General features: G+C 39.8%; 1 protein-coding gene across 1 annotated transcript in view; it reads right to left on the bottom strand.

The window, feature by feature from the left end:
* si:dkey-247m21.3 (5-hydroxytryptamine receptor 4) overlaps positions 1-24394 on the bottom strand; it is a 74701-nt gene that overhangs the window by 20988 nt on the left and 29319 nt on the right. Inside the window, exon 6 of the mRNA XM_034709036.1 lies at positions 22920-23584. Within this exon, the coding sequence (XP_034564927.1) occupies positions 22920-23584 (665 nt within the window). The remainder of the gene's footprint in view (positions 1-22919; positions 23585-24394) is intronic.

Here is a 24394-nt window from a genome sequence, read left to right as displayed (position 1 = left end):
AAATATAGAATACAATAAAATATAATAAAATACAGTTCCATAAAACATCCTATGTACACAGTGCATATTATATTCTTTAAGTAATTCAATTTGAAATTAAAACCGTGCAAAAGCATTATTTTTATTCGTTTTCTGCCTTTCTTTGTTGCTAGATGGCTCCTAAGGTCAGGGTTAGAGTCAGGGTTAGTAAACAGTGTAAAGGCAGATTTGAATATGTATGTGTGACCTATGTCCATATCTAAGGTCGTACTGGGTTATTGGCAGTCATTTCCTATTTAAGGTAGGAACCTTTGTTGTGTGGTCAGGTGTTCCGCACGGAAATGTAACACAGTTTTTGACCGCTGAAGCAGCATGGTGCTGTGGGAGTTATGTGCATGTTCATCTGTGAAATGTCATGTATTGGACCCTATTGGAGCTGATCACAGAATTAAACGGACCGAGAGTTCAACTTGCAAATATGACTTGGACTTTCATTCATGAAGCACGGTAATTCACAGCGCGTCAATTAGGTATTCCAGGTGCAGCGCCTCAGTATCTTAAAGCTTTGGCTCGGCCTCTACAAACAGTTGATCAACAAAAGCATCAGTAACAGCAGTTAATTCATAACTATACAGGACACAAAGCCACGTGTGCATAGGTGTCTAATTTTCTGCAGAACAGCAAAATGAAGTGTGAAGTTACTTTGAATCACTTCGGGGTTCACACGTCAAGCAAGGCCATAAATAACCCTAGAAAATGTCATGGCATAGCAAAACAGGATAAGATCCAGCCCCCTCTATAGACAGGACTCAGTCAGAGAGAGAGAGAGAGAGAGAGAGAGAGAGAGAGAGAGAGAGAGAGAGAGAGAGAGAGAGAGAGAGATGACAGTGATGACAATAACATGAATGTGAATATTAGAGTCACCTACAATTACTATTTTATCTGAGTAAAAAAACATGTCAGGATGGTTTGGATGGTTGTCAAGCTAAATCAGGGGTGTCAAACTCATTTCAGTTCAGGGGCCACACACAGCCCAAATTGATCTGAAGTGGGCCGGACCAGTAAAATCATAACATAATATGTTTGTATGGTCTTTTTTGCCATGATGAGTCTCACAGTGGGCTTTTGCTCTTTAAGCACTGAGACCTGCTGCGAACACACCAAACACACAAGTAATCCATTCACCTGACACACACAGAGTTTAATGTTTACTGCAAAAGAACAGATAGATTATAATAATGAAGAAGGTAAAGTTGACTATTTTGGACTCCTCAGTTCCAGCATGAACAGTTTGCTTGCTGGACAGTGTGGTATGCAGCGGTGTAGTGCTAGTGTTAGTAGTTAGTGGATCATCTTATAGTGCCCAAAAAAATCTTTATGAATCTCAATCAGATTATGCAAACAGCAAGTCATTTATTTTATCACTTTGAGAAAAAAAGTCCTGAAAAAAAAAAAACGCTTTTCAGCTTCTGGTTCACTCAGTCAGCACCATAGACTGTATACAATATGCTGCTCGACTGTTGTCGAGCTATTGTGATGTAAAGAGGCTGGCTGACTAGCCAACAACTACAGTGTTCCCGCCTGTCAGTCAAGTCAGCTGTGCCTCTCATTGGAAGACTCATAATCTCAATATCTTCCAAATTGCCGCATTAGAAAAAAACTCAACCCCTACAGTGTGTGCCGATAGAGAAATGATCTATCCAGACTACACTGGTCTTTAGTACCAGGCTGTAAACATGTTTATTTCTACTGTAAAGATCGTCTTGAGCCAGCCTCAAGCGGATCCTCAATGAACTGCAGTTTTTAGCACTTCCACATTGGACTCATATTTTATAGACCAGAGGTTGCCGCCTGATCTCAACTGAATTTTGCAAATAGCAAGTAATCTGTCTTCTCACTTTAAGAAAAAAAGCATTGTTCAGGTTTTGGTTTACTCCTATGATTTTATGTGACGCCCCAGAGGACAAATCTGAAATAGTAGTTACTTTCATTGAAAAATTCCAGTTAATGTGTTCTCTGTAATTTCTTCACTTTGCAAAGTGGTTCCACGGGCCGGATTTGAACCTTTGGCGGGCCGGTTTTGGCCCGCGGGCCGCATGTTTGACACCCCTGAGCTAAATGCTGCTAGCGGCTTAGCTACCTGGTACATCCACTGTGGTAGCAATTTCTGTTCAACACCTCTTCTTATTATCTCGAATACTGTCTGCACCTTAATATCATTTGCACTGTTATCTATTTTCATTGTCCATTTTTAAACTGTCACTGCACTACCTGCACTGTGTACATAGGCTGTTTTTATAAAACTGTATTTTATTATATTTTATTATATTTTATATTTAAATTTTAGATATTTAAAAGCTGGGAGAGAGAAACAGCATCTCGTGTTTCCTGTATGTCTCGTATATACAGTGAAAATTGACAATAAAAACCTTTGAATCTTGAATCTTGAATTGAATCTTCTTGTTGGTTTGATTTTGAAGTGTTTTACAAGATACTTGGTGCTGCTGCTTCAAGTTTATTATTGTCGCCATGGCTGTTCATGTTGTGCTTCCTTGTTTAGTGGCTATCGTTCGTTCCACGTGAATATCCATAGATTGCATGCCCGACTTTTCTCCTCATAATGGGATATTTGATCATAAATATTGAACCTATTAAACTTTTTTTTTCAAATTGGTGAGGCCCGATCGTCTTTCAAGTATATTGAGGGAAATAAAATAACTCCTAACAAACTTCACATCACAGAACATTTGGGGGAGATGATCTTTAGAAAGCTTCCAAAATCGGGCATCTACTTATTTTTGTTGGAAAGGCAGAAACGGTCCCCAAATCAGCCTGATTACCATCTAGTGTGTACTCTATGTAACAGAAAGTCAAAGCCTTTCAAAATAAAATGCTGCTTTCATTATGAAAATCCATGCCTGAACCTGGGACTAGCAAATCACTGATCACTGAGCATCTTTGCTTGGCAGCTTGTTCATACCCTAAACAAGCAGCTCTATCCTCTGTAAGTAAGTGCTATGTAGGTACAGTATGTCTATACTGAAAAATAACTGATCCTGTTACTCACAGCTGTCCTAGCTAACTGAATGAAAAATTAATGTGAAAAATAAACATGCATTAATGAATAGGTACATGTCCCACATATAGAAGACTAATCAAACCTTTTGGTAACTGGACAAGATCATCTCAGTCTCTCTTAGACATCGTCTCTTCCTGCTTTAAATCATCTCTTGTGTATGTGTCCTAATGTTTGGATTCATTTTTTGCTGTGCTCCCCAAATGTTTCTTACCCACCATTTTTCTAACTTTAACACACATACCCACAGTTTAAACTTCATCCAGAATTGAGGGGCAGAAAAGTCAGGTTTAGTGTTTGGTATGCTGAGGCCTTAACTGAGAACACAAAGTCCGAACAGAAAACAATTTAACAAAGTGAACTGAACTGAACTGACTTATATCTTCATCCTTCCACAGAGGGAAATGTGCTCTGCAGACAGTTTAAAGTGGAAGCACAAGATCAGAAAAAATGGCAAAAATGAACAAACAAATCCAAAGTAGCCTGAACCTCATCTCCAGTGTAATATCAGCTCTGTGCATGCTGACTGCCAGCGTTTAAGTCCGATTCAAACTGAGCTGTTATAGCTGTAATACTGTCTATGTCTGACATGAGTCCATTATTTCTATCTCTCTGGAGCAGACAGAGAAATGTGAAGTATGTGATTTACCTGAAGCTAAACCAAGGTCAGCCACTATACACTGACAAAGATTGTTGGCATTAGAACTGCCCTGAAACTCAGTTGGCCTGCTGGATGAAGGGAAATGTACTGTATGATGACACATGAGAGAACAACCTGTTCTCTCGTTTGAACACACACATGACCTTAAACAGAGACAGTATATCCCTATAACTCTCAGAGCTTCATTTCTTGAACCATGATGATACAAACCAAAATACAATACAACAAATGCAACAACAACAAACACCACAGGAGTAAACATTTCACTCAGCTGTTTGTTTTGCTAAGGGGATAATGGGCGGTGAAAGATACATCCCAACACCAGACTTGCAGTAGGTGCTGAAAAGCTTCCCAAAAATAAACTGAATCATGTTGTCTAAGCTCATTCATTGCTAAAATGTCCAACATGGCAGAAGGACAGGTTATTAAAACTCTGCCCAGTAAATAAACTCCTTGTGAGTCAGAGGATTTTAGCTAAAATATTAATATTCTGACAGAAAAAAAAAGGTTGTACGCACCAAAACAAACCAAACACAACATAACTGACATTTCCAGAATAGTCTGGACTGTTTGCAGGTGTGATCGCACCCTTACTCATTATCACACAATGTTTTATGCGCTCCTCTTGGAGTTGTTGGTGGTATCAGCTGGAAAAGTTTAACACAGGAGATGCATTTCTAGAGCTACCATTGATGGTCAAGTGCAAACAATTATAAATAACATCATTCTGTGTTTCCTTTTAACATCCAGTTTCCCATTTGTTTATTCCTTATTTTCTCACCACAAATTTCTTGGCTTTAGCCAGTTAGATATTTAAAAGTGTTGTCAACAAATAAGTGTTGGAAGATTGTCTTGGCAATCTAGTCAGTCAAAATGTTAGACGGCTGAATAACACTAGCGATGGTCAAGCAATTTTTCTCCAACCTGATTGAAATCATTCTGATCAAAGATTCCAACTTCCCTGTTTAATTGTATGCTGAATAGAATGATGTGATTAAGAAGTGTGTGTAACTCAAGCAGCAACCCTCTGTTTGAAACTTGCAAAATGCCAAAACCTGTAGTTCCTTGAGTGTCCACTTGAGGCTAGTTGCAAAAGCACCAGAAACCACAAACACATCCATTTAACAAAGCCGATCTTTATGACATAAAACAAACACGTTGACAGCCTGGTTCGAAAAATTGTAAGGATAGCTACTGTCTCTCTTTGAAGCAAGCAGCAACCTCCAGCCGTGAGAACTGAAGCCCATGTGGAAGTGTTAAAAACTGCAGTTCCTCAAGTGTCCGCTTGATGCTGGCTCAGGAAGTACCGGAAAGCACATCCACACCAGTTTAAACATGTTTACAGCACGGTACAAAAAATGAGTTCAGGCTGAATAGCTCATTTCTTAATCAGCACACACTGTACTGGGGATGAGTTTTTTCATAATGCAGCAGTTTTGAAGATATTAAGATTACAAGTTTTCCATTATGAATCATCACAGCTGACTGGATTGACAGGCGGGGACACTGTAGCTGTTGGCGAGGAGGCTAAAGGCCCGCCTCTTTACCTTGCACTAGCTCGACAGCAGGTAGGCCGAGTTCAGCATTTCCAATATGGCTCCCACAGATGATTGGCTTCAAAACAGAGCTTCAGAAACAGATGGAGTTCCTCACTGGACTCCACACCAAACTCATCAACAGACTGCAAATCATGCAGAACTCGGCCGCCTGGATCATCATCCGCACCAAATCATCTGACCACATCACTCCTGTTCTCATCCAACTTCACTGGCTCCCTGTCCAACACCGCATCCACTACAAAAACCTTCTCCTCACCTACAAAGCTCTTCATAACCTGGCCCCCACTTACCTCCACGACCTCCTTCATGAATACACCCCCTCCCGCTCCCTCCGCTCAACCTCTGCTGGACTATTAACCATCCCACCGTCACGCCTCAGTACCATGGGTCCCCCAGCCTTCAGCTGCTCAGCACCCAGACTCTGGAACTCCCTCCCCCCACACATAAGACAGTCAGACTCCATAACATCATTCAAATCCCAACTCAAAACCCACCTTTTCAAACTGGCTTACTCCCTCTAACTGGACTCTCTGCACTTCACTAGTTTTTAGTTTTTATTTATGACTCTTTCCATTTGTTTGTTTGTTTTTATGATGTTTTAATGATGACTGTTTTTATTACCTGTAAGGTGACCTTGGGTGATTTGAAAGGCGCCCAAAATAATATGTATTATTATTATTATTATTATGGGTGACGTCATGTATACTACGTTCATTATTTATACAGTCTATGCTTCACACACACTGTATTGGGGGGCAATGTTTTTTATAACTTGTTATTATTAAAGTTATTAAACTTATGAGTTTTGTTTTTTAGCAAGGAGCCTAAAGATCTGCCTCAACTCCATCTCTTTGGTACGGTGACATCACAGTGACTACATCCATGTATTATATAGTTTATGGTGTACATGCATCAAGCGTTAAATCAGAATCAAACCATTCCTACAGGCACAGAGTTGTTCTGCTGGTCTACTGTGCCAACAATAGCAAAAGAAGAATGTGTTCCCCCTGCTTGTTCCTGTTGTTAACACTGCTTCTGCTGCATCATACATACACACAAGCAATAAGGTACAAAAAAAAAGAAAAGAAAAGAAACACCACCATAGCTGCATGCCTCCATATTGATCCTCCTTTTTATAATTTGATCAGAGATCCCAAGTTCTATTGAAGTCTCCAGCAAAAACAAAAATCATGCCAGCTATACTGTAGACCATCTTTGTTTTGTTTGTTGTGTTTCTCTATTCTAGTAATAGGAAAAGCTGTAACTCTTCACGTCACATATGGCCCACAGGATGTTTAGTAAGAATACTTTTAGTACTAGATCAAGTGTTTACATGGCTATTGATAATTAATTGAAAATAATATTGGCATAAAATGCTCTATGGCATGAATAAAGCACTTCACTTCTGATGAGACAGTTTAAGATTATTTAGTGGTATAAACAAAGCAAATAACAGTCATCATTGTAACAGAGCTGGGTTTATTATTATTACTTATGGAAGTTATGGATATGAGGGTAGTCATTCTTATTTTTGGTTTGTTCTTTTACATGAAGAGTCCATACCCAGCTGTCAAACAACTAAGCACAAATCTTTCCACAGTCTAAGATGACAATTCAGAGTTGGAAGTTTGCCTAAAAAGTGATGATACTGTTTCTCCCTAGCAGTTCTGGATCGTACTCTATGTTATATTATTAACAAGGACCCAACATTAAGACAGGACTCAGTCTAATCTCATCTTAATCCACCATGAGTATTGCACCTCGTAGTATTTAGCTAGTTACAGTGATAAGGAACAACTTCCTTTAACAGGCAGAAACCTCGAGCAGAACCGGACTCATGTTAGACAGCCATCTGCCTCGACTGAGTTGGTGTTGGAAAGAGGAATAGAGGAGATTAAGAGAGAGAGAGAGAGAGATGAGAGTGATGAGACAGAGCTGTTGCCGCTGGAGTCCAGCACATCCGTAGCAGCTGGAGTCTGGAACATCCACAGCAGCAGGAACGACATTTATGATGTGTTTTGTGAAACAGGTCTGGCAAACATGTATTTTTTGTGCTACTTTTAATGCATGAAAACCCAAATAATGAAACCACTTTTGATAATAAAGCTCTTGTTTTGGAGCTGCAAGTTTGAAGTCATGGGAATTAGACCCAGAAGGTCAAAGCAAGTTTTTTGTTCTTGACAAAAAAAGACCACCATGATTTAATTTCAAAGAGCTGATTTGGTCCTGTCTATGCTCCTATGTGTTTCTATTTTAGAGGAGAACAGACGGGTGGAGCGAAAGTGGAAGATGTATTTGATTTAGAAAAACAGATGAATCCAGAACATTCACACCAAGTCCAAACATGAACATTTGTGACACACAACAGCAGGAGCTGATGACAATCTAAAATGGCAAATGAAACAATTCCTTTTCAAACGGAATTTGTCAAACTTCCATCATTTCAAACTCTATTCTGTTCATCAAGAAACAATACATGATAATGAACTGTAACCATGTGTCTTTTTTAATAGAGATGAGAAAGGCAAGGACACCCTGGAGAGCCAGAAATCACTGCAGTCATTAATATCACATAATTGCTTTCTTCTACTCTGGTGTTTTTTCTTGTTATTACTTGGTATTAATTCTTCACTGAAGGTAATTGTGTTCAAAAAATGGTTGGAATTGAACAAAAATCCCCTTGGTGAAGGGAAAAGGTGAAAATGTTGGATGGGAGAGAGAAAAGGTGATTATCAGACACGATGCAGACATTCCCTAGGACTGTTCAGGAAAACATGAGAAATAGAAGATTTATATCTCCTGAATAAAGAAAAAAAAAAAAGAGAGAAAACAGTGAGACATGGAGAGGAGCAGCTGGAGGATTTGGGGTTTCAATCAAACATTAATAAATCATTCAAGTCTCATAATAAATCTCAGACTGGAGTGTTTACACTTCTTCAGCCAGTCTGTGTAAACTCAATGTCTGTGGTTGACAAAACATGCTCTTTTTTCTCAGTGACCAGATTCTCATTATTACAGTCACACACCTTCACACCTGAACAAAGTGTTTCTGTCTGAACAACCATTATATAACCAGGACACAGACCAATCAAACACACACAATTTACCTTACAATACACACACACACATTAGGGGTCGACTGGAATTGGTTTTCAGGGGGGGAATACCATAGTGTATAAGAAATGGACGCAGCGCCTGTGACGTCACCCATCTGTTCCTGAGTGCTGTTTTGAGACCAATTGTCAGCAGGTGCCATGTTGGAAATGCTGAACACAACCAAGCTCCGTCCAAGCTAGTGTGAGGTAAAGAGGCCGGACTTTAGCCTATTCCTTACAGCTACTGGTTGCCCGACCGTCAATCAAATCAGCCATGTCCTTATTTGAGCAAAACTCGTAAGTTTAATATCTTAGAAAATGCAGAGTTAGAGAAAAATTCACCCCCCGCACAGTGTTTGAGAAATTAGCTTCTCAGACTAAACCAGTTTTTGATCCAGGCTGTAAACATGTTTATTAATGCTGCAAAGATCTCCTTTTTTGAATGGGTGTGTATGTGGTTTCCGGTGTTTCTGCAGCCAGCTTCAAGTGGATACTCATGGAACTGCAGTCTTTAACACTTCCGCATGGGCTTCATATTTTAAAGGTGACATATTACACTCTTTTTCATCAAAATATATTGGTCTCAGACAGGGGTGTCAAACATGCGGCTCGCAGGCCAAAACCGGCCCACCAGAGGTTCCAATCCGGCCTGTGGAACTACTTTGCAAAGTGAAAAATTACTTGCTGTTTGCATAACCCAGTTGAGATTCATAATACTTTTTAAAGCACTATAAGATGATCCACTAACTACTAACACTAGCACTACACCCCTGCATACAACACTGTCCAGCAAGCAGACTGTTCCTGCTGGAGCTGAGGGGTCCATTATAGTCAACTTTACCTTCTTCATCATTATAATCTATCTGTTCTTTTGCAGTAAACATTACACTCTGTGTCAGGTGAATGGGTAACCTGTGTGTTTGGTGTGTTCGCAGCAGGTTTCAGAGCTTAAAGAGTAAAATATTCGGCCCCACTATGAGACTCATCATGGCAAAAAATACAACAGCTGTTTATGTAGAAAGATAGTTCATGTAATTTGAACATTTTCAGAATGTACTTTTTTGCACTAAAACAAAGGGAAACATTTAGAGTTGTCCTTCTCTTTGTTATTATGTTATGATTTTTTTTTCTAGATATTTAAAGAACTGGAAGAGAGAGAAACAGCATCTCGTTTTTCCTGAATGTCTTGTATACTCAGTGAAAATTGACAATAAAAACCTTTGAATCTCTTGAATCTTGAATCTTTACTGGTCCGGCCCACTTCAGATCAACTTGGGCTGTGTGTGGCCCCTGAACTGAAATGAGTTTGACGCCCCTGATCTAAGAGGTCCCCAAAACATGTCTTTAAAGTTTATGCTCAAAAAAACACTTTGAAATCAGATTTTGGTCTGCCTGAAAAACCCTCTTCTTCAGTCCTCCTCAGAACACTCTGTTTTCTCTCTGACCACGCCCCCTCCGGAAGTGGATGTGACCTCGGCACTCCAACACGTTGATCTAATGTTTACATGTTGGCTGAATATACACGGCTGCTCAGAGATCACGTTACTTCAACCCTCTGAATCTGATCCAGAATCTGATCCTGACGGAGAGGCGCCTGCAGCAGGACCTTTCTGAAGGATTGGTCACAGATTTAGTGTTTCTTGTTGTTTTATTTGTCAGTATGTAGACGTGTGTCTTGGTACACAGCTACAGCTACAAACGTGTAGCTATGTAGCTATGCTAACTAGCGCTAGCACTTTTCCATGATAAATAAAAATCATCCACTAGATCTTCAAATCTGCAGACGTGGGGAGTAAAACCGACCTTTGTGTTTATTAAGACAGCCTACAACTAGCATGCCTCCCTCCTAAGCTCCTTGTTAGCACACATGTGTGCAGGTAATGAAAAACGGAGGAGGGGTTGAGTTGTATTTTATACAGTCTATGGGCTGAACAAGCTCCAAGCTCTGACTTCAGTGACAGACCGGATATTGTTGTGACGTAACAAAAACACTGAAGTCTGAAACGGCTGGTTTCACACACATTTACAGAAAGGTGGAGAAATCAGAACAGGGGCAGAATGGATTTTTTTCATTTTCGGGGGGTTTGTAGACATGCCAGGGAAACATATTTCAGCCATTAAAAAGTCCATTTTGCATGATATGTCACCTTTAAGACCAGATTTTGCTGCTTGGGGAATACCCATACAGATTTTTAGTGGTTCAAGAGACCGATAATCAATATTTGGAAGCATTATTCACTAAAAAACATTAAAACACTCAAATTTAGAATTAGAAATATTACAAACTCAAACACCAAACTTAGTTTAAATGCCTTTAACAACATTATCTACAGAAGTTATTATTCATCCAGTTACACATACAGTACAGTTACATCACACAGACTTGTGACATTTAGCCAACAAGATAGTATTTGTGGGTGGTAAATTATTTGAGACCATAGATTATACACTATATGGACAAAAGTATCAGGACGCCTGATCATTACACCAACAGGGACTGTAATGACATTGTATTCAAATACATACTTTAATAAAGAGTTGGTTCCCTTTTGCAGCTTTTAACAGATTCCACTCATATTGGAATGCTTTCCATGAGATTTTGGAAAGTGTTTCTGTGGGAAGTTGTGCCCATTCATTCTGTAGAGCATTTATAATGTCAGGCACTGATGTTGGACAAGAAGGTCAAGCTTGCTATCTCTGTTCCAGCTCATCCCAAAGGTGCTCAATGGGGTGCGGGCCAGTAAAGTTCTTCAACACCCAACTCATCAAACTTTGTCTTAATAGTCCTTGCTTTGTACACTCGGGCACAGTGTTGGAATAGAAATGGGCTTTCCCCGAACTGTTGCCACAAAACTGGAAGCATAGCATTGTCCAAGATAGCTTAGTATGTTGAAGCATTGCCCTGCATTAGGGAAAAAGGGCCCAGCCCAAACCCTGAAAAACAGCCCCATACCATTATCCCTCCTCCACCAAACTTCACAGTATAGTGTATAATAAAATGTCATTTCAGATCAGGGTGAAACCAAGAGAATTACTGACTGCTGACTGCCTCCACCATTGTTCCAGAGGGAACAACGGTCAAACCATAAAATTAAAATACACATCAAATATGTTTTTCTCATGCTGATTTGCAAGTGCTCATTTTCCTTTGAAGTTTAGTTTAAATTATTTATTTAATTTTAGAAAGAAATGAAGTATTACTGTACATTCTACATACAGTCATTGGGTGAAACAGAGTGGCCACTGCCAGTGTGTCCTTCTGCTATTCATAATAAAGGACACACTGCCAGTGAATTCAGGTTCATTTAGGTTCATTCATTTTACAAGTTACCATGTGATGTGGAGTCACGAGGTCATTGGCTGAACAAATTAGCATATTCTATTAAGTCTTCCCTTTGTAACTTCAGATGAAAAAAGCAACCCAACTAAGTAAGTGGTTGGGAGTAATTATATACTTTAATAATTTGTAACACTTAAACAAGTTCAAAGAAAATGATTAAAGACCTGATGACACTTATGCCAAGTGCTCTTAGTTCAATCCATCTTGTATTTTTCTGTTTCCTTCTGCAGAGTTATAATCTCCTTATATGGACCTGAATGTTTTATGTTATCTTAACATTCATATCACAAAACAACTTGGGGAGGAAAGGCAGCATTGATTGAGCAGAGAAGCAGAGCCCCAGGCCAAAACGGCACCAACACTTGAATTCCCACACGACCCTCTTTCCAGTGAGATTTCATATTTAGACGTTTTCAAGTTGCCAGATATGCTTTGCTTTGACCAGACAGTCCAATCGCATAACAATCACACTGATTTTACGAGACAATAGCCGTGACAACTTCTCGGATGTATTTTGATATTCAGCAGGACTTGGGATCTAAGTAAAATTCAAGATGAATGTGGAACAGATCACTCTAAGCCTGATTTACTGCCACAGGAAGAGTTGGACATTCTGAGTTGTAGCTTGTTATTTATCCCATCAGTCACCTTGCACTAACTGGAATCGAGGATTCATAACAGAACTCTGGCTTCCTGAAAATGTTTAATTTCATGCCATATTATAATATAGATGTTATTCCTCAATATGCAGACATGCATGTAAAAATCTAGTCAGGTAAATTGTCATCTTCAGTCCTAGTTGTACATATTAATCTGAACCAACCTCTTTTCTTACACCTTTCACTCCTGTTTGACTCACTCCCATTCTTTTATACTTGAGTTCAAGCTCACACATTCAGCCCACACTGTTTAATACTGATGTCAGCTACTCCGAGGGAGGGAAGATGACAGAGCTGAAAGGATCACAGAGAAACTACAGAGGACCATAGAAGTAAGATTAAACGTCAAAAATGTCATACCATCGCAGAAAAAGCAACATGCAGCATTAACAGTCCCAGCATGTTACCACCTACTGAATATGTGTGATGCTCACAGTATTCTCTGGGCTGCTTTTTGCCTAATCATTTGAGCAAATTCTGAAACAACAACCAGAATCATGAGAGGCATTAGTATTAACTGCAGAGAAGCTGCATGACTCATAAAATCAATGTTCCACCATTTTAAGATGCTACAAGTGTGTCACACAAAGAGCAAATTACAAAGGGACAATTAAAATACAAGATCAGGATGAGAGGTGTATCTAATGTATGTAGAGACCCCATGATATAGCACCAAGGCTTGCTAGAGTCATGGGCAATTTTAGACCCTGAGGCACCCCTAAATTTTATCCTAGCACCCTTGTAGAAATAATCACAGGGGCATGTGCCCAACTAGACTTTCTGAATTCAACAGGTATTACGTAAATATGTTAAGCATATATTCTAAATATTGATTTGATTAAAGTGTAGTAAATCCATAATATTTCAAGTTAAACAACCCCCCCCCCTCTCTCTCTTTTTACAATTGGTTCCATCCAAAAGTCACGATCAGACTGTATGCACGACACAGACAGGGGAGCAGCAGAGAGCAGTGGGCTGCAGAGGCGTTCAGGAGGACAGCAAGCCACTAAAATGTGAAAATATGTACTATTAAGATATTTAGTTTTATTGTTGAGAATAGAAATCTCACAGGTAGGTAGATTCCAACACTTGCAAGAGTCTCTCCATATTACAATCTCTTTATCCTACATCCTAATATTGGCCCTGGAGTTAGTGGTTGTATCTTGTCAGGGGACAACCTACAAAGCCCTTAAAAATCAGGCACCCTCGTATCTTAAAGAGCTCATAGTGCCCTATTACCCCTCTAGAACTCTACGCTCCCAACATGCAGGCTTGCTAGTTGTACCTAAAATCTCTAAAAGTAGTATGGGAGGTAGAACCTTCAGTTATCAGGCCCCTCTCCTTTGGAATCATCTACCAGTCAGGTTCCGGGAGGCAGACACCCTCTCCACTTTTAAGAGTAGACTTAAAACTTTCCTTTTTGATAAAGCTTATAGTTAGAGCTGGATCAGGCTTGGACCAGCTTTTGTCATGCTGCTATAGGCCTAGACTGCCGGGGGAACTGGCACACTGACACACTGGGATCCTAGCTCACCCCCTTCCCCCCAACCCCCTCATCACTTACTTTAACTCTGCCTGTCCCATTAAAGTTACTAACCATAGACCTTTCTGGAGTCCCTGAGCTTCATTGTCTCGTAGATTCCTCTGAGCTGCTGTAGACGTCCTGCTGCTGTGGACGATCTGGACTCCAGCTGATATGGACGTGCTGGACTCCAGCGGCAACAGCTTCTACGACTCGTCTCATCACTATCACCTCTCTCTCTTACTCCCCTCTATCTGTCTTTCCAGACCCAACTCAGTCGAGGCATGATGACTGTCTAACATGAGTCTGGTTCTGCTCGAGGTTTCTGCCTGTTAAAAGGAAGTTTTTCCTCTCCACTGTAACTAGCTAAATACTGCGATGTGCAATGCTCATGATGGATTAAGGTGGGGTCAGACTGAGTCTTATCCTGTCTTGGTGTTGGGTCTCTGTTCATAATTTGACATAGAGTGGTCTAGACCTGCTCTGTTTGTAAAAGCGTCTTGAGATAACGTTTGTTGTGATTTGGCGCTATACAAATAAAGATTGATTGAATGATTGATTGAGGGGACGCCTTGGAATCACAAAAAAACCCTTGGAGAACAATGCAAGGTAGAGGGACATCACTGTCAACCTGGCATGGTGCTACCCCGACCTGACCCTAGATATGTTGAAGAAAATGGATAGATGGATCAATGAATGAAGGGTTAGTGGGGAACTGTATGGTTCTAACAGGGCGTTCTCACCAAACTCAAAGAAAATACTTAGTGTCATTTGCGTAAATCATGGTGTAACACACGAATGAAGCAAATTCTATGTGCACATCCTCTAGAAACGTATGATGTGACATATGGACAAGCGGAGGTTCATTCATCTAGTATAAGACAAAGTGATAACAATTGTGAAAAACTTTGTCTGTCACTTGACTCCATCTGTTGTACTAAGAAGTTAGCTCCGCCCTCTTTAGCATAACAGGCTTCACCATTCAATGTACACAAGCTCAACTTTGTTTGCTAACAACAGGCTGGTGTGGCTTTGCGTCTTGGGAACTTGTGTGAACGCCACATTAGACTGTTAAATTTGAGAAAAATTTGAATTCCGTTGTTTTTGTACATTTTTTAACTGCCATCTGTTATATTGCAAATGGTTGTTGTACAGAATAGAATAGAATAGAATCTACTTTATGAATCCCTAAGGAGAATTAATTTTGTATGTATAGTGAAGACAAATAAAACTTAAAAACAATAGCTGTGCAGTATCCTTTGATGGAAAGCACAGAGAGCCTGGAGACACCTTTAACCTGTTTCAGATGGTCAAGATGTCCTCTCTACTGGCTTAACTAGTGGACACAACACAGGGTCTTTGTTATGACTTCAATCACAGACAAGTGTCTACTGTCCACTGGTCAAGCTGTGAGTATCTACATTATGAGTGTTCCTGTGTGTGTGTGTGTGTGTGTGTGTGTGTGCGTGCGTGCGTGTGTGTGTGTGTTTGTTGTAAGGACCGCTCAGAAACACAGCCTCAGGATTCTCATTGTGGCTGTTTAAAAAAATGTATTCATCTATGCACTGCAGTATATATTCTTTTCAGAATTCAACGCCAATTCAGGCATTCCTTGAATTGATTGTTTCTGTTTCAGTGAATCCTCACTCCTTTCAGGGCACTGTGAGTGTAATGGTAATTTCCCATTACATGAGTCATGTTGTGCGGAAACCCCTCTAGACTAATCAACTGTTGTTTAGCAAGATGGTGTCAATTTGGATCAGGAAAAGAAAAAGTTGATAGAAGTCACGTTGAGTGTAAGCTCTGTGCGGCCATATTAATATACTACAGTCATGGCCAAAAGTTTTGAGAATGACACAACTATTAATTTTCACAAAGTCTGCTGTTTCAGTTTTTATAATGGCAATTTGCATATACTCCAGAATGTTATGAGGAGTGATCAGCTCAACTGCAATTAATTGCAAAGTCCCTCTTTGCCTTGAAAATGAACTTTATCACCAAAAACACATTTCCACTGCATTTCAGCCCTGCCACAAAAGGACCAGCTAACATCATTTCAATGACACACAGGTGTCACACACATTAACACAGGTGTGGGTGTTGATGAGGACAAGGCTGGCGATCAATCTGTCATGATTGAGTGACTGGACACTTTAAAAGGAAGATGGTGCATGACACCATTGTTCCTCATCTGTTAGCCATGGTTACCTGCAAGGAACCATCTTAATCTTAATCCCATTGAGAACATGTGGTCAATCCTCAAGAGGCGGGTGGACAATCAAAAACCCACAAATTCTGACAAACTCCAAGCATTGATTATGCAAGAATGGACTGCCATCAGTCAGGATTTGGTCCAGAAGTTGATTGACAGCATGCCAGGGAGAATTGCAGAGGTCTTGAAAAAGAAGGGTCAACACTGCAAATATTGACTTATTGCATGAATTCTGTGTAATTCTCAATAAAAGCTTTTGATACTTATGAAATGCTTCTAATTGTATTTCATTATACCATAGAAACATCTGACAAAAACACCTAAAAACCCTGAAGCAGCAGACTTTGTGAAAATGTAATATTTGTGTCATTCTCAAAACTTTTGGCCATGACTGTACATCAGGGACGTCAAACTCATTTCAGTTCAGGGGCCACATACAGCCCAAGTTGATCTGAAGTGGGCTGGACCAGTAAAATCACAACATAATAACCTGTAAATAACGACAACTCAAAATTTTCCCTTGGTTTTAGTGCAAAAAGGTACAAGTACATTCTGAAAATGTTCATATTTAATGATACAAAAACAGCTGTTGAATTATGCAAACAGTAATCTATTTTCTCATTTTGAGAAAAAAAGTCCCGGTAAAAAAAAAGTGCTGTTCAGGTGCGCTCCCTCAGCGCTATGATTTTATGCGACCCCCAGAGGACAAATTTGAAATAGTAGTTACTTTTATTGAAAAATTGCAGTTAATGTCTTCTCTGCCATTTTTTCACTTTGCAAAGTCGTTCCGCGGGCCAGATTGGAACCTCTGGCAGGGGCCGTTTGACACCCCTGTACTACATCATACAGAAAACCTACAGAACCATTCAAACCAAAACCACACTGAGTTTTCACAACATGTGACTATAAAGGTAAACCTGCGGGTCACAAGCAAATGCAGCTGAATTACTTGTTGGTCTACAAACTGCAGTGCATGCACAGAAGCTATCAGAGTCTGTGGGGAACTTCATTTGTAAGGGCTTACTGTATTTCCTTACAGTGTCAATGAGAACAAGAGCTTATAGAAGGTAGTACACTTACTGGGACCACACTATGTCTACCAATACAAAAATACATGGCAGTAGTTGCTATTCCAAAGCTGTAAGCTGCGACAAAGTAAAAAGTCGTCCAGTTGTAAAGATCATGTAAAAAAATCATCAGAAGTCAATGAGATTTGTATAAGCATCTGGACTTAAACTGGAGGAAGTTCAGAGGACGGACATCTTCGTATTAAAACTAGTGATATTCAGACTTTTTCCAACTCTTTTTATTTTCTCATTTTCAGCAACATGTGTGTGCCTTGAGGTGACTTCTGAGAAGAGGTTTACAAGTATTTACATGAACAGTACTATAACTTGCAAAAAACAGCTGTTGGTTGTCTTCTTCAGACCTTAATTTCAGCAGCCACATTAAGACAATTACAAAGTCCGCCTACTATCACCTTAAGAATATATCAAGGATTAAAGGACTCATGTCTCAGCAGGATGCAGAAAAACTCCTCCATGTATTTATCTTTAGCAGACTAGACTACTGTAACGGGGTCTTTACAGGACTCCCTAAAAAGTCCATCAGACGGCTGCAGCTCATACAGAATGCTGCTGCTCGAATCCTAACAAGGACCAAAAAAGTAGACCACATCACTCCAGTTCTTAGATCCCTACACTGGCTTCCTGTCTGTCAGAGAATAGACTTTAAAATCCTGCTGATGGTTTATAAAGCACTGAATGGTTTAGGCCCAAAATACATTGCTGATCTGCTGCTACTTTATGAACCACCTCGACCTCTGAGGTCATCAGGTACTGGTCTGCTTTCAGTCCCTAGAGTCAGAACGAAACATGGTGAAGCAGCGTTTAGTCATTATGCACCATATATCTGGAACACACTCCCTGAAAGCTGTAGGTCTGCTCCAACTCTCACCTCTTTTAAATCAAAGACTAAGACTTTTTTATTTGCCACTGCCTTCCTATCTTAGATTATTTTAAACTGCTTTAAATTAAAATTTTAATGTAATTTTTAATATATTTCTAATTTTCCTTTTCTTTTCTGTTTTATCATATTTGTCATTTTAATTATGTTCTTTTATGCTTGTCTGAATGTCTCCAATGCTTTTAATGTTTTAATGTAAAGCACATTGAGTTGCCCTCGTGTATGAAATGCGCTATACAAATACAGCTGCCTTGCCTTGCCTTGCCTTTTGCAATGACACAGACCTAAAGTGAACATGGACCTGATGTTATTGATCTGTATAAACTAAGACCTACAGTTTTAGAAGATGCAGAAAAGTAAAGGTCATTATAATTTGAATGCAGAGGATGGTGGTTAAACAAACAGATAGAAGATAAGTGAAATAATCAGTGGCCCAATATTTAGAAAAAAAGAGGTAGTGAGAATCTTCCATGGTAATAAAAAAACAAAATTTAGTAAGGCCTTAGACATTCAAAAACGTTAATATGTTTCATGGAACAAATCAGCATTAGATCAGTTCCAGATAAAAAAACTTATGATTGTAAAAACTACAACACAAGGAAACACCTAAATTAACACATACACACACTTACACACATGGAAACACACACACACATACACATTATCCACCCCCAGGCTGCCCAGAATCGCCTTTATGAAAAACTTCCAACTTTATTCCTTGAGTAGTTTCCTTCTCCAGTATCCTGCTGGCTCTAATCTGATTGTCTGCGTCTGTTTTCTTTCCAGGACAGGTTTTAATAGAGGACATCAGATTGGCGTTAACACTGTTTGCCTCTTTGTTTCCTGTACACACAGAAGGAATGCCCCCCAAAAATGTACACAGACACTGTGGAAACACACGCAGGCCATACGCACATTTTGAAGAACTAAACACTGTGACTGCAGCAGAGTTTCGAGGTCACCATGTCATCACATTTATAAAGTTATTTGTGTGTGTGAGTGTGAGTGTGTGTGTGTGTGTGTGTGTGTGTGTGTGTGTGTGTGTGTGTGTGTGTGTGTGTGTGTGTGTGTTTGTAATATGTATGCAATTGACTCTGCGTCACTGAGGCACTTGTGTTTGAGTTAAACAGTGCAGACACAAGCAGGTCACCTCCTCCATCATCCCCACTCGACTGGCGTGAGAGCACAAACACAGATTTCTACTAAACCACAGTCATTAACTTCAACAGAAATCCTGTCATAAAATTGCAGGACTATTGTGATATATCTCAACCATTTAAAGACTCACACATTTGATAAAACAAACCTGCTATCCTCCTGTAGTGTAATACTGTTTTCACAACTAGAGGACACCTGGTCTAGAAATACTCTCCTGCTCACATGAAACACAACATTTGATGACTCATATCTGAAACAGGACATGCTCTTTACTATCAACAGTAGCTGTCACTTTTTATTGAAGATTTCACAAGGGCAATAAATAGTAAGGTAATAAAGTTTACAATCAGGGATAATACTTAAAGACAAGTACCAAATATCCTTCTAATGCGACAGGTAAACAAAGGATGATAAATATGTTGTAACGTTCTTTTATTGAATAATAAGAAGCTTTTTACCAACACAGCAATAATGGTCAGACAGCATAGTAGAGAGTAAAAATTAATGTTATTAATGCTAAAAATTAAGAGTAATGGAACTTTGCAGGATAATGGAAACTAGGAGCTGGGTAGCATGACAAAGCTGCTAGCTTCTCAGCTTTGGGTGTGACTACCAGTTAAGTCTTTTTTAACATGTGAGCCATGTTAGCTCAGTTTATAGTCATGTTAACATTAGTTCATCAGCATAGACTCCAGTTCCTGTTGTTAACCTAATGATAATGTCAATATTTATGCAATTGACAAAGCTATTGTAGGTGAAGTACTGTACAAATATTGGCCATGCAAGAAAAGTCAGGTGAGGACAAAGGTTAATCAGCATGAAGAGAAGAATGTCTGCAAAAACTATAAAAAAACACTTCACAATACAAGGTGAGGCATCTTGTGGAAAAATGATCTGTCTATAAAAATGTAACAAAATGACAAAAGCTTTGATGCAATGTTAAGAAGCATTTCACCCCTTTTAAATCTGAGTGTTATTCAATAGTTTAAAGAAGAAAATATCTAATTCAAACAAGGCTATCTTAATTATCAGACCAGCTCTAAAGGCTCTTTGCTGTTGTTTCTGTTCCTTTAAAGGTGACATATTATGCAAAATTGACTTTTTAATGGTTCTCTACCTGAAATATGTTTCCCTGGCATGTCTACAAACCCCCTGAGAATGAAAAAAATCCATTCTGCCCCTGTTCTGATTTCTCCACCTTTCTGTAAATGTGTGTGAAACCAGCCGTTTCAGACTTCAGTGTTTTTGTTACGTAACAACAATATCCGGTCTGTCACGGAGTCAGAGCTCGGAGCTTGTTCAGCCCATAGACTGTATAAAATAATACTGAATCCCTCCTCTGTTTTTCATTACCTGCACACATGTGTGCTAACAAGTAGCTTAGGAGGGAGGCATGCTAGTTGTAGGCTGTCTTAATAAACACAGAGGTCGGTTTCACTCCCCACGTCTGCAGATTTGAAGATCTAGTGGATGATTTTTATTTGTCATGGATAAGTGCTAGCGCTAGTTAGCATAGCTACATAGCTACATGTTCATAGCTGTAGCTGTGTACCAAGACACACGTCTACATACTGACAAATAAAACAACAAGAAACACAGAATCTGTGACCAATCCTTCAGAAAAGGTCCTGCTGCCTTTCTGGCAGACGTCGGTTTTACTCCCCACGTCTGCAGATTTGAAGATCTAGTGGATGATTTTTATTTGTCATGGATAAGTGCTAGAGCTAATTAGAATAGCCACATAGCTACATGTTCGTAGCTGTAGCTGTAGCTGTGTACCAAGACACACGTCGACATACTGACAAATAAAACAACAAGAAACACTAAATCTGTGACCAATCCTTCAGAAAGGTCCTGCTGCCTTTCTGGCAAACGTCTGCAGATTTGAAGATCTAGTGGATGATTTTTATTTATCATGGATACGTGCTAGCGCTAGTTAGCATAGCCACATAGCTACATGTTCGTAGCTGTGTACCAAGACACACGTCGACATACTGATAAATAAAACAACAAGAAACACTAAATCTGTGACCAATCCTTCAGAATGGTCCTGCTGCAGGCGCCTCTCCGTCAGGATCAGATTCTGGATCAGATTTAGAGGGTTGAAGTAACGCGGGTCTGTGAGCAGCCGTGTATATTCAGCCAACATGTAAACATTAGATCAACGTGCTGGAGAGCCGAGACCACATCCACTTCCTGAGGGGGCGTGGTCAGAGAGAAAACAGAGTGTTCTGAGGAGGACTGAAGAAGAGGGTTTTTCAGGCAGACCAAAATCTGATTTCAAAGTGTTTTTTTGAGCATAAACTTTAAAGACATGTTTTTGGGACCTCTTAGACCAATATATATTGATGAAAAAAGCGTGATATGTCACCTTTAAGTCTTCATCCACCTTCTTAGCTTGGACTCTAATGATGAATTAACACCAAATGCAATTAAAAACATTTGTGAGAGTGAATTACATTTAAAGTCAATGTAAAGACGCAAATAAAATAGTTCTTGTTGGGCGGAGCTAATGACAAAAATTGTGTAATTCACGTGAATGAAGCGAATTATATGCATGCATGGTTAATGATCCACTTTCTTCCATCTCTTATTTTTGATAGTTGAAAAATCTGAACGACAGCCAATTATTTGCGTGGAAGCCGATCAGCGTGCAGATTCCACGGTGACAGAGGATGCGACGACAAACAGACCTTCGGATGTTCACTCATCTGGTAAATATGGAACAAGTTGATTGTATCTCTGTGTGGTGTCCACAAACTCTTGACACTACCTACCAAGTTAGCACTGCACCAATTAGCATAACCGGCTTCACCTTTCAATGTAGTCAAGCTTAACATTGTTTAATGACAACAGACTGGAGCGGCTTTGGAATGGAATCCCTTCCCCCTCATGCAAAATATGCTTCTTTGGTACACGTGAATTGAGCAAGTTATTCACGTGAATAGAGCAAGTGAAAACAAAACAATCTGGCTTTCTTATACGTGCAAATTAAGCTAGTAAGTAATTGTATAGAGTGTAGCTAAGGTCATAGTTTTTGATGAGAGCTGATATAAACAAGAGGAAAATGATACAGCTCAAAAGAAGACCTGATGTCCACCAAACAAGAACACATGTTAGCTCCAAATCAACTGCTTCAACTATTGAATTCACTTCAGACAAGTCTGAAAGCAAAAATGCTTTTCCATATGTCTGATAAAATATTTAATCTGAGGAGTCTGATTCAATGATGAAAATGGATTTCCAGAGAAGGCACAGCATGTTCACATCTATTACACATCAGGGTATGACACATGGCCTGAATAAAAAATAAGGACTTCATTCAAATAGGATCATGGTTGCACTATGCATCTCTGGTCTATAAGGCAACAATGTGTGGATAATTGCATTCAAATCCAATCATTTTTGTATTTAAAAAAAACAGATAATGAATCAGTCAATCTTTTATTCATGTTAAGTTCTGACCTTCAAATGCAGTCCTCTACTTATATCTGTAAGAACTGTGATTCAGCTCAAATGATCCAATGCTCAGTGCAGCTGCATGTTGAACTGAGCAATCAAAATCCTTAACTAACCTGCTACGAGTCAAAAAGTTCAATATCTGGATCTGGAGGTCAAACATACGAAGACAAGATCAAATGCAAGTCACCTGTTTCAGTGCAGACTTAAAAGTGTGTGTTATTGTGTGCTTACCTTAATGCCATAGATGTCCCATTGGCTGATGCGGCTGAGCATGCTCTGTTGGCATGTCCATAAGAGCAGCTTGTCTGCCGTGCGTACCGCTCATCACCACAGCAAAGAATCACCAGAAATGCCCTCCGAAAAGCCCGGTTCAAAAATGCATACAGGAAGGGGTTCAACCCTGAGTTAATGTACCCAAGCCATAGCCACGCTGTCCACAGCTGCCAGGGGACGGAGTAATGGATGAAGGGATCCACCACGTTTGTGATAAAGAATGGTGCCCAACATAGGCAGAAACAACCCATTATGACTGCCAGCGTCTTTGCTGCCTTAGTCTCAACACGCATGCGGCTATTCGCCATGGGAGCATGCTCTGAATGGGAGGAGCCCATAGGTGTCCTACAGCGGTAGTGCTCCATTGGATCTGAGGAAGTAGAGGATCTCACTGTGATCACTGGAACTGTCCCAGGAACAGGAGCAGAGCCGGCCCGCTGAAGTGTCTCAATCTGCCGCACATGGGTCATGGCGGTGACGTAGATACGCTGGTAGGCCAGGACCATGAGAGCTAACGGGACGTAGAAGGCCACAGCCGAGCAGATCAGGGCGTATGGCCGGTTGACCAGAAACACACAGCTTGTGTCGTTGGAGCCTCCTGCAATAGCTCTCCTCTCTTCAATCTGGGGTGTAAGACACAATGAGAGAAATGAGAAACAAGCAGGATGTAGCCTGTTACTTCAATGAAAGGTTGCAAAAATAGAAACTTTGAAGGAATATTGGCATGGAGAAACACCACTTGATGTCTTTCAATACCACAGCAAACAAAAGGAGAAGGCACCTTCTTGCAGGATTCTGCAATACAGGCAGGGAACTTAGAACAAAGCTAGGAAGTACGCTAAGGCTTTCTGATTCAAAATACTTTTTCCTTTGATGCTTGACGCTTACTAAAAATGTAGCTTTACCAATGACTAGTAGAAAACTTAAGCTAAGGCTACCATGTTTCAGTTGCAGTTGCCTACACCCTCGTATTAACCACATAAAAATAATGTAACTGTAGCCAAATGATAAAGGATTTAATCCGGTAGATTTGGAATATTGGGAACAATACTGTAAATGACCTTCCCAAAAATGAATGACTTATAACAGGAAACATATTAAAAAGGAAATGATGCACCAAAAGCAACTGTAGGAGGGACACTTTATCCTCATCCTTTGGAATTGCAGGTGCATGAGAAGTTGGGATGACAGGTGTTTTGACATAGAGAGCCTGCAATTCCACAACCAATACCTTGTTAGTTTGTTTTTGTCCATTTAGAAGTCAAGTAAAACTTCTTTCTTCACTCAGATGAAATGTATGAATGATTTGCATAAGGCGACTTTGAATGAAAGATGTTAAATAGTAGGCCTAAACAGTCTTTGAATGAGTGAGTTTAGCTCCTGAGCCAGGCTTGAGGAAATGGTAATATGCTAAATTATGGGGTAGCCAATCT

This window comes from Notolabrus celidotus, chromosome 19, assembly GCF_009762535.1.
Source record: "Notolabrus celidotus isolate fNotCel1 chromosome 19, fNotCel1.pri, whole genome shotgun sequence".
Taxonomy (NCBI): Eukaryota; Metazoa; Chordata; class Actinopteri; order Labriformes; family Labridae; genus Notolabrus; species Notolabrus celidotus.
This window is presented reverse-complemented; position numbering and strand designations above follow the sequence as displayed.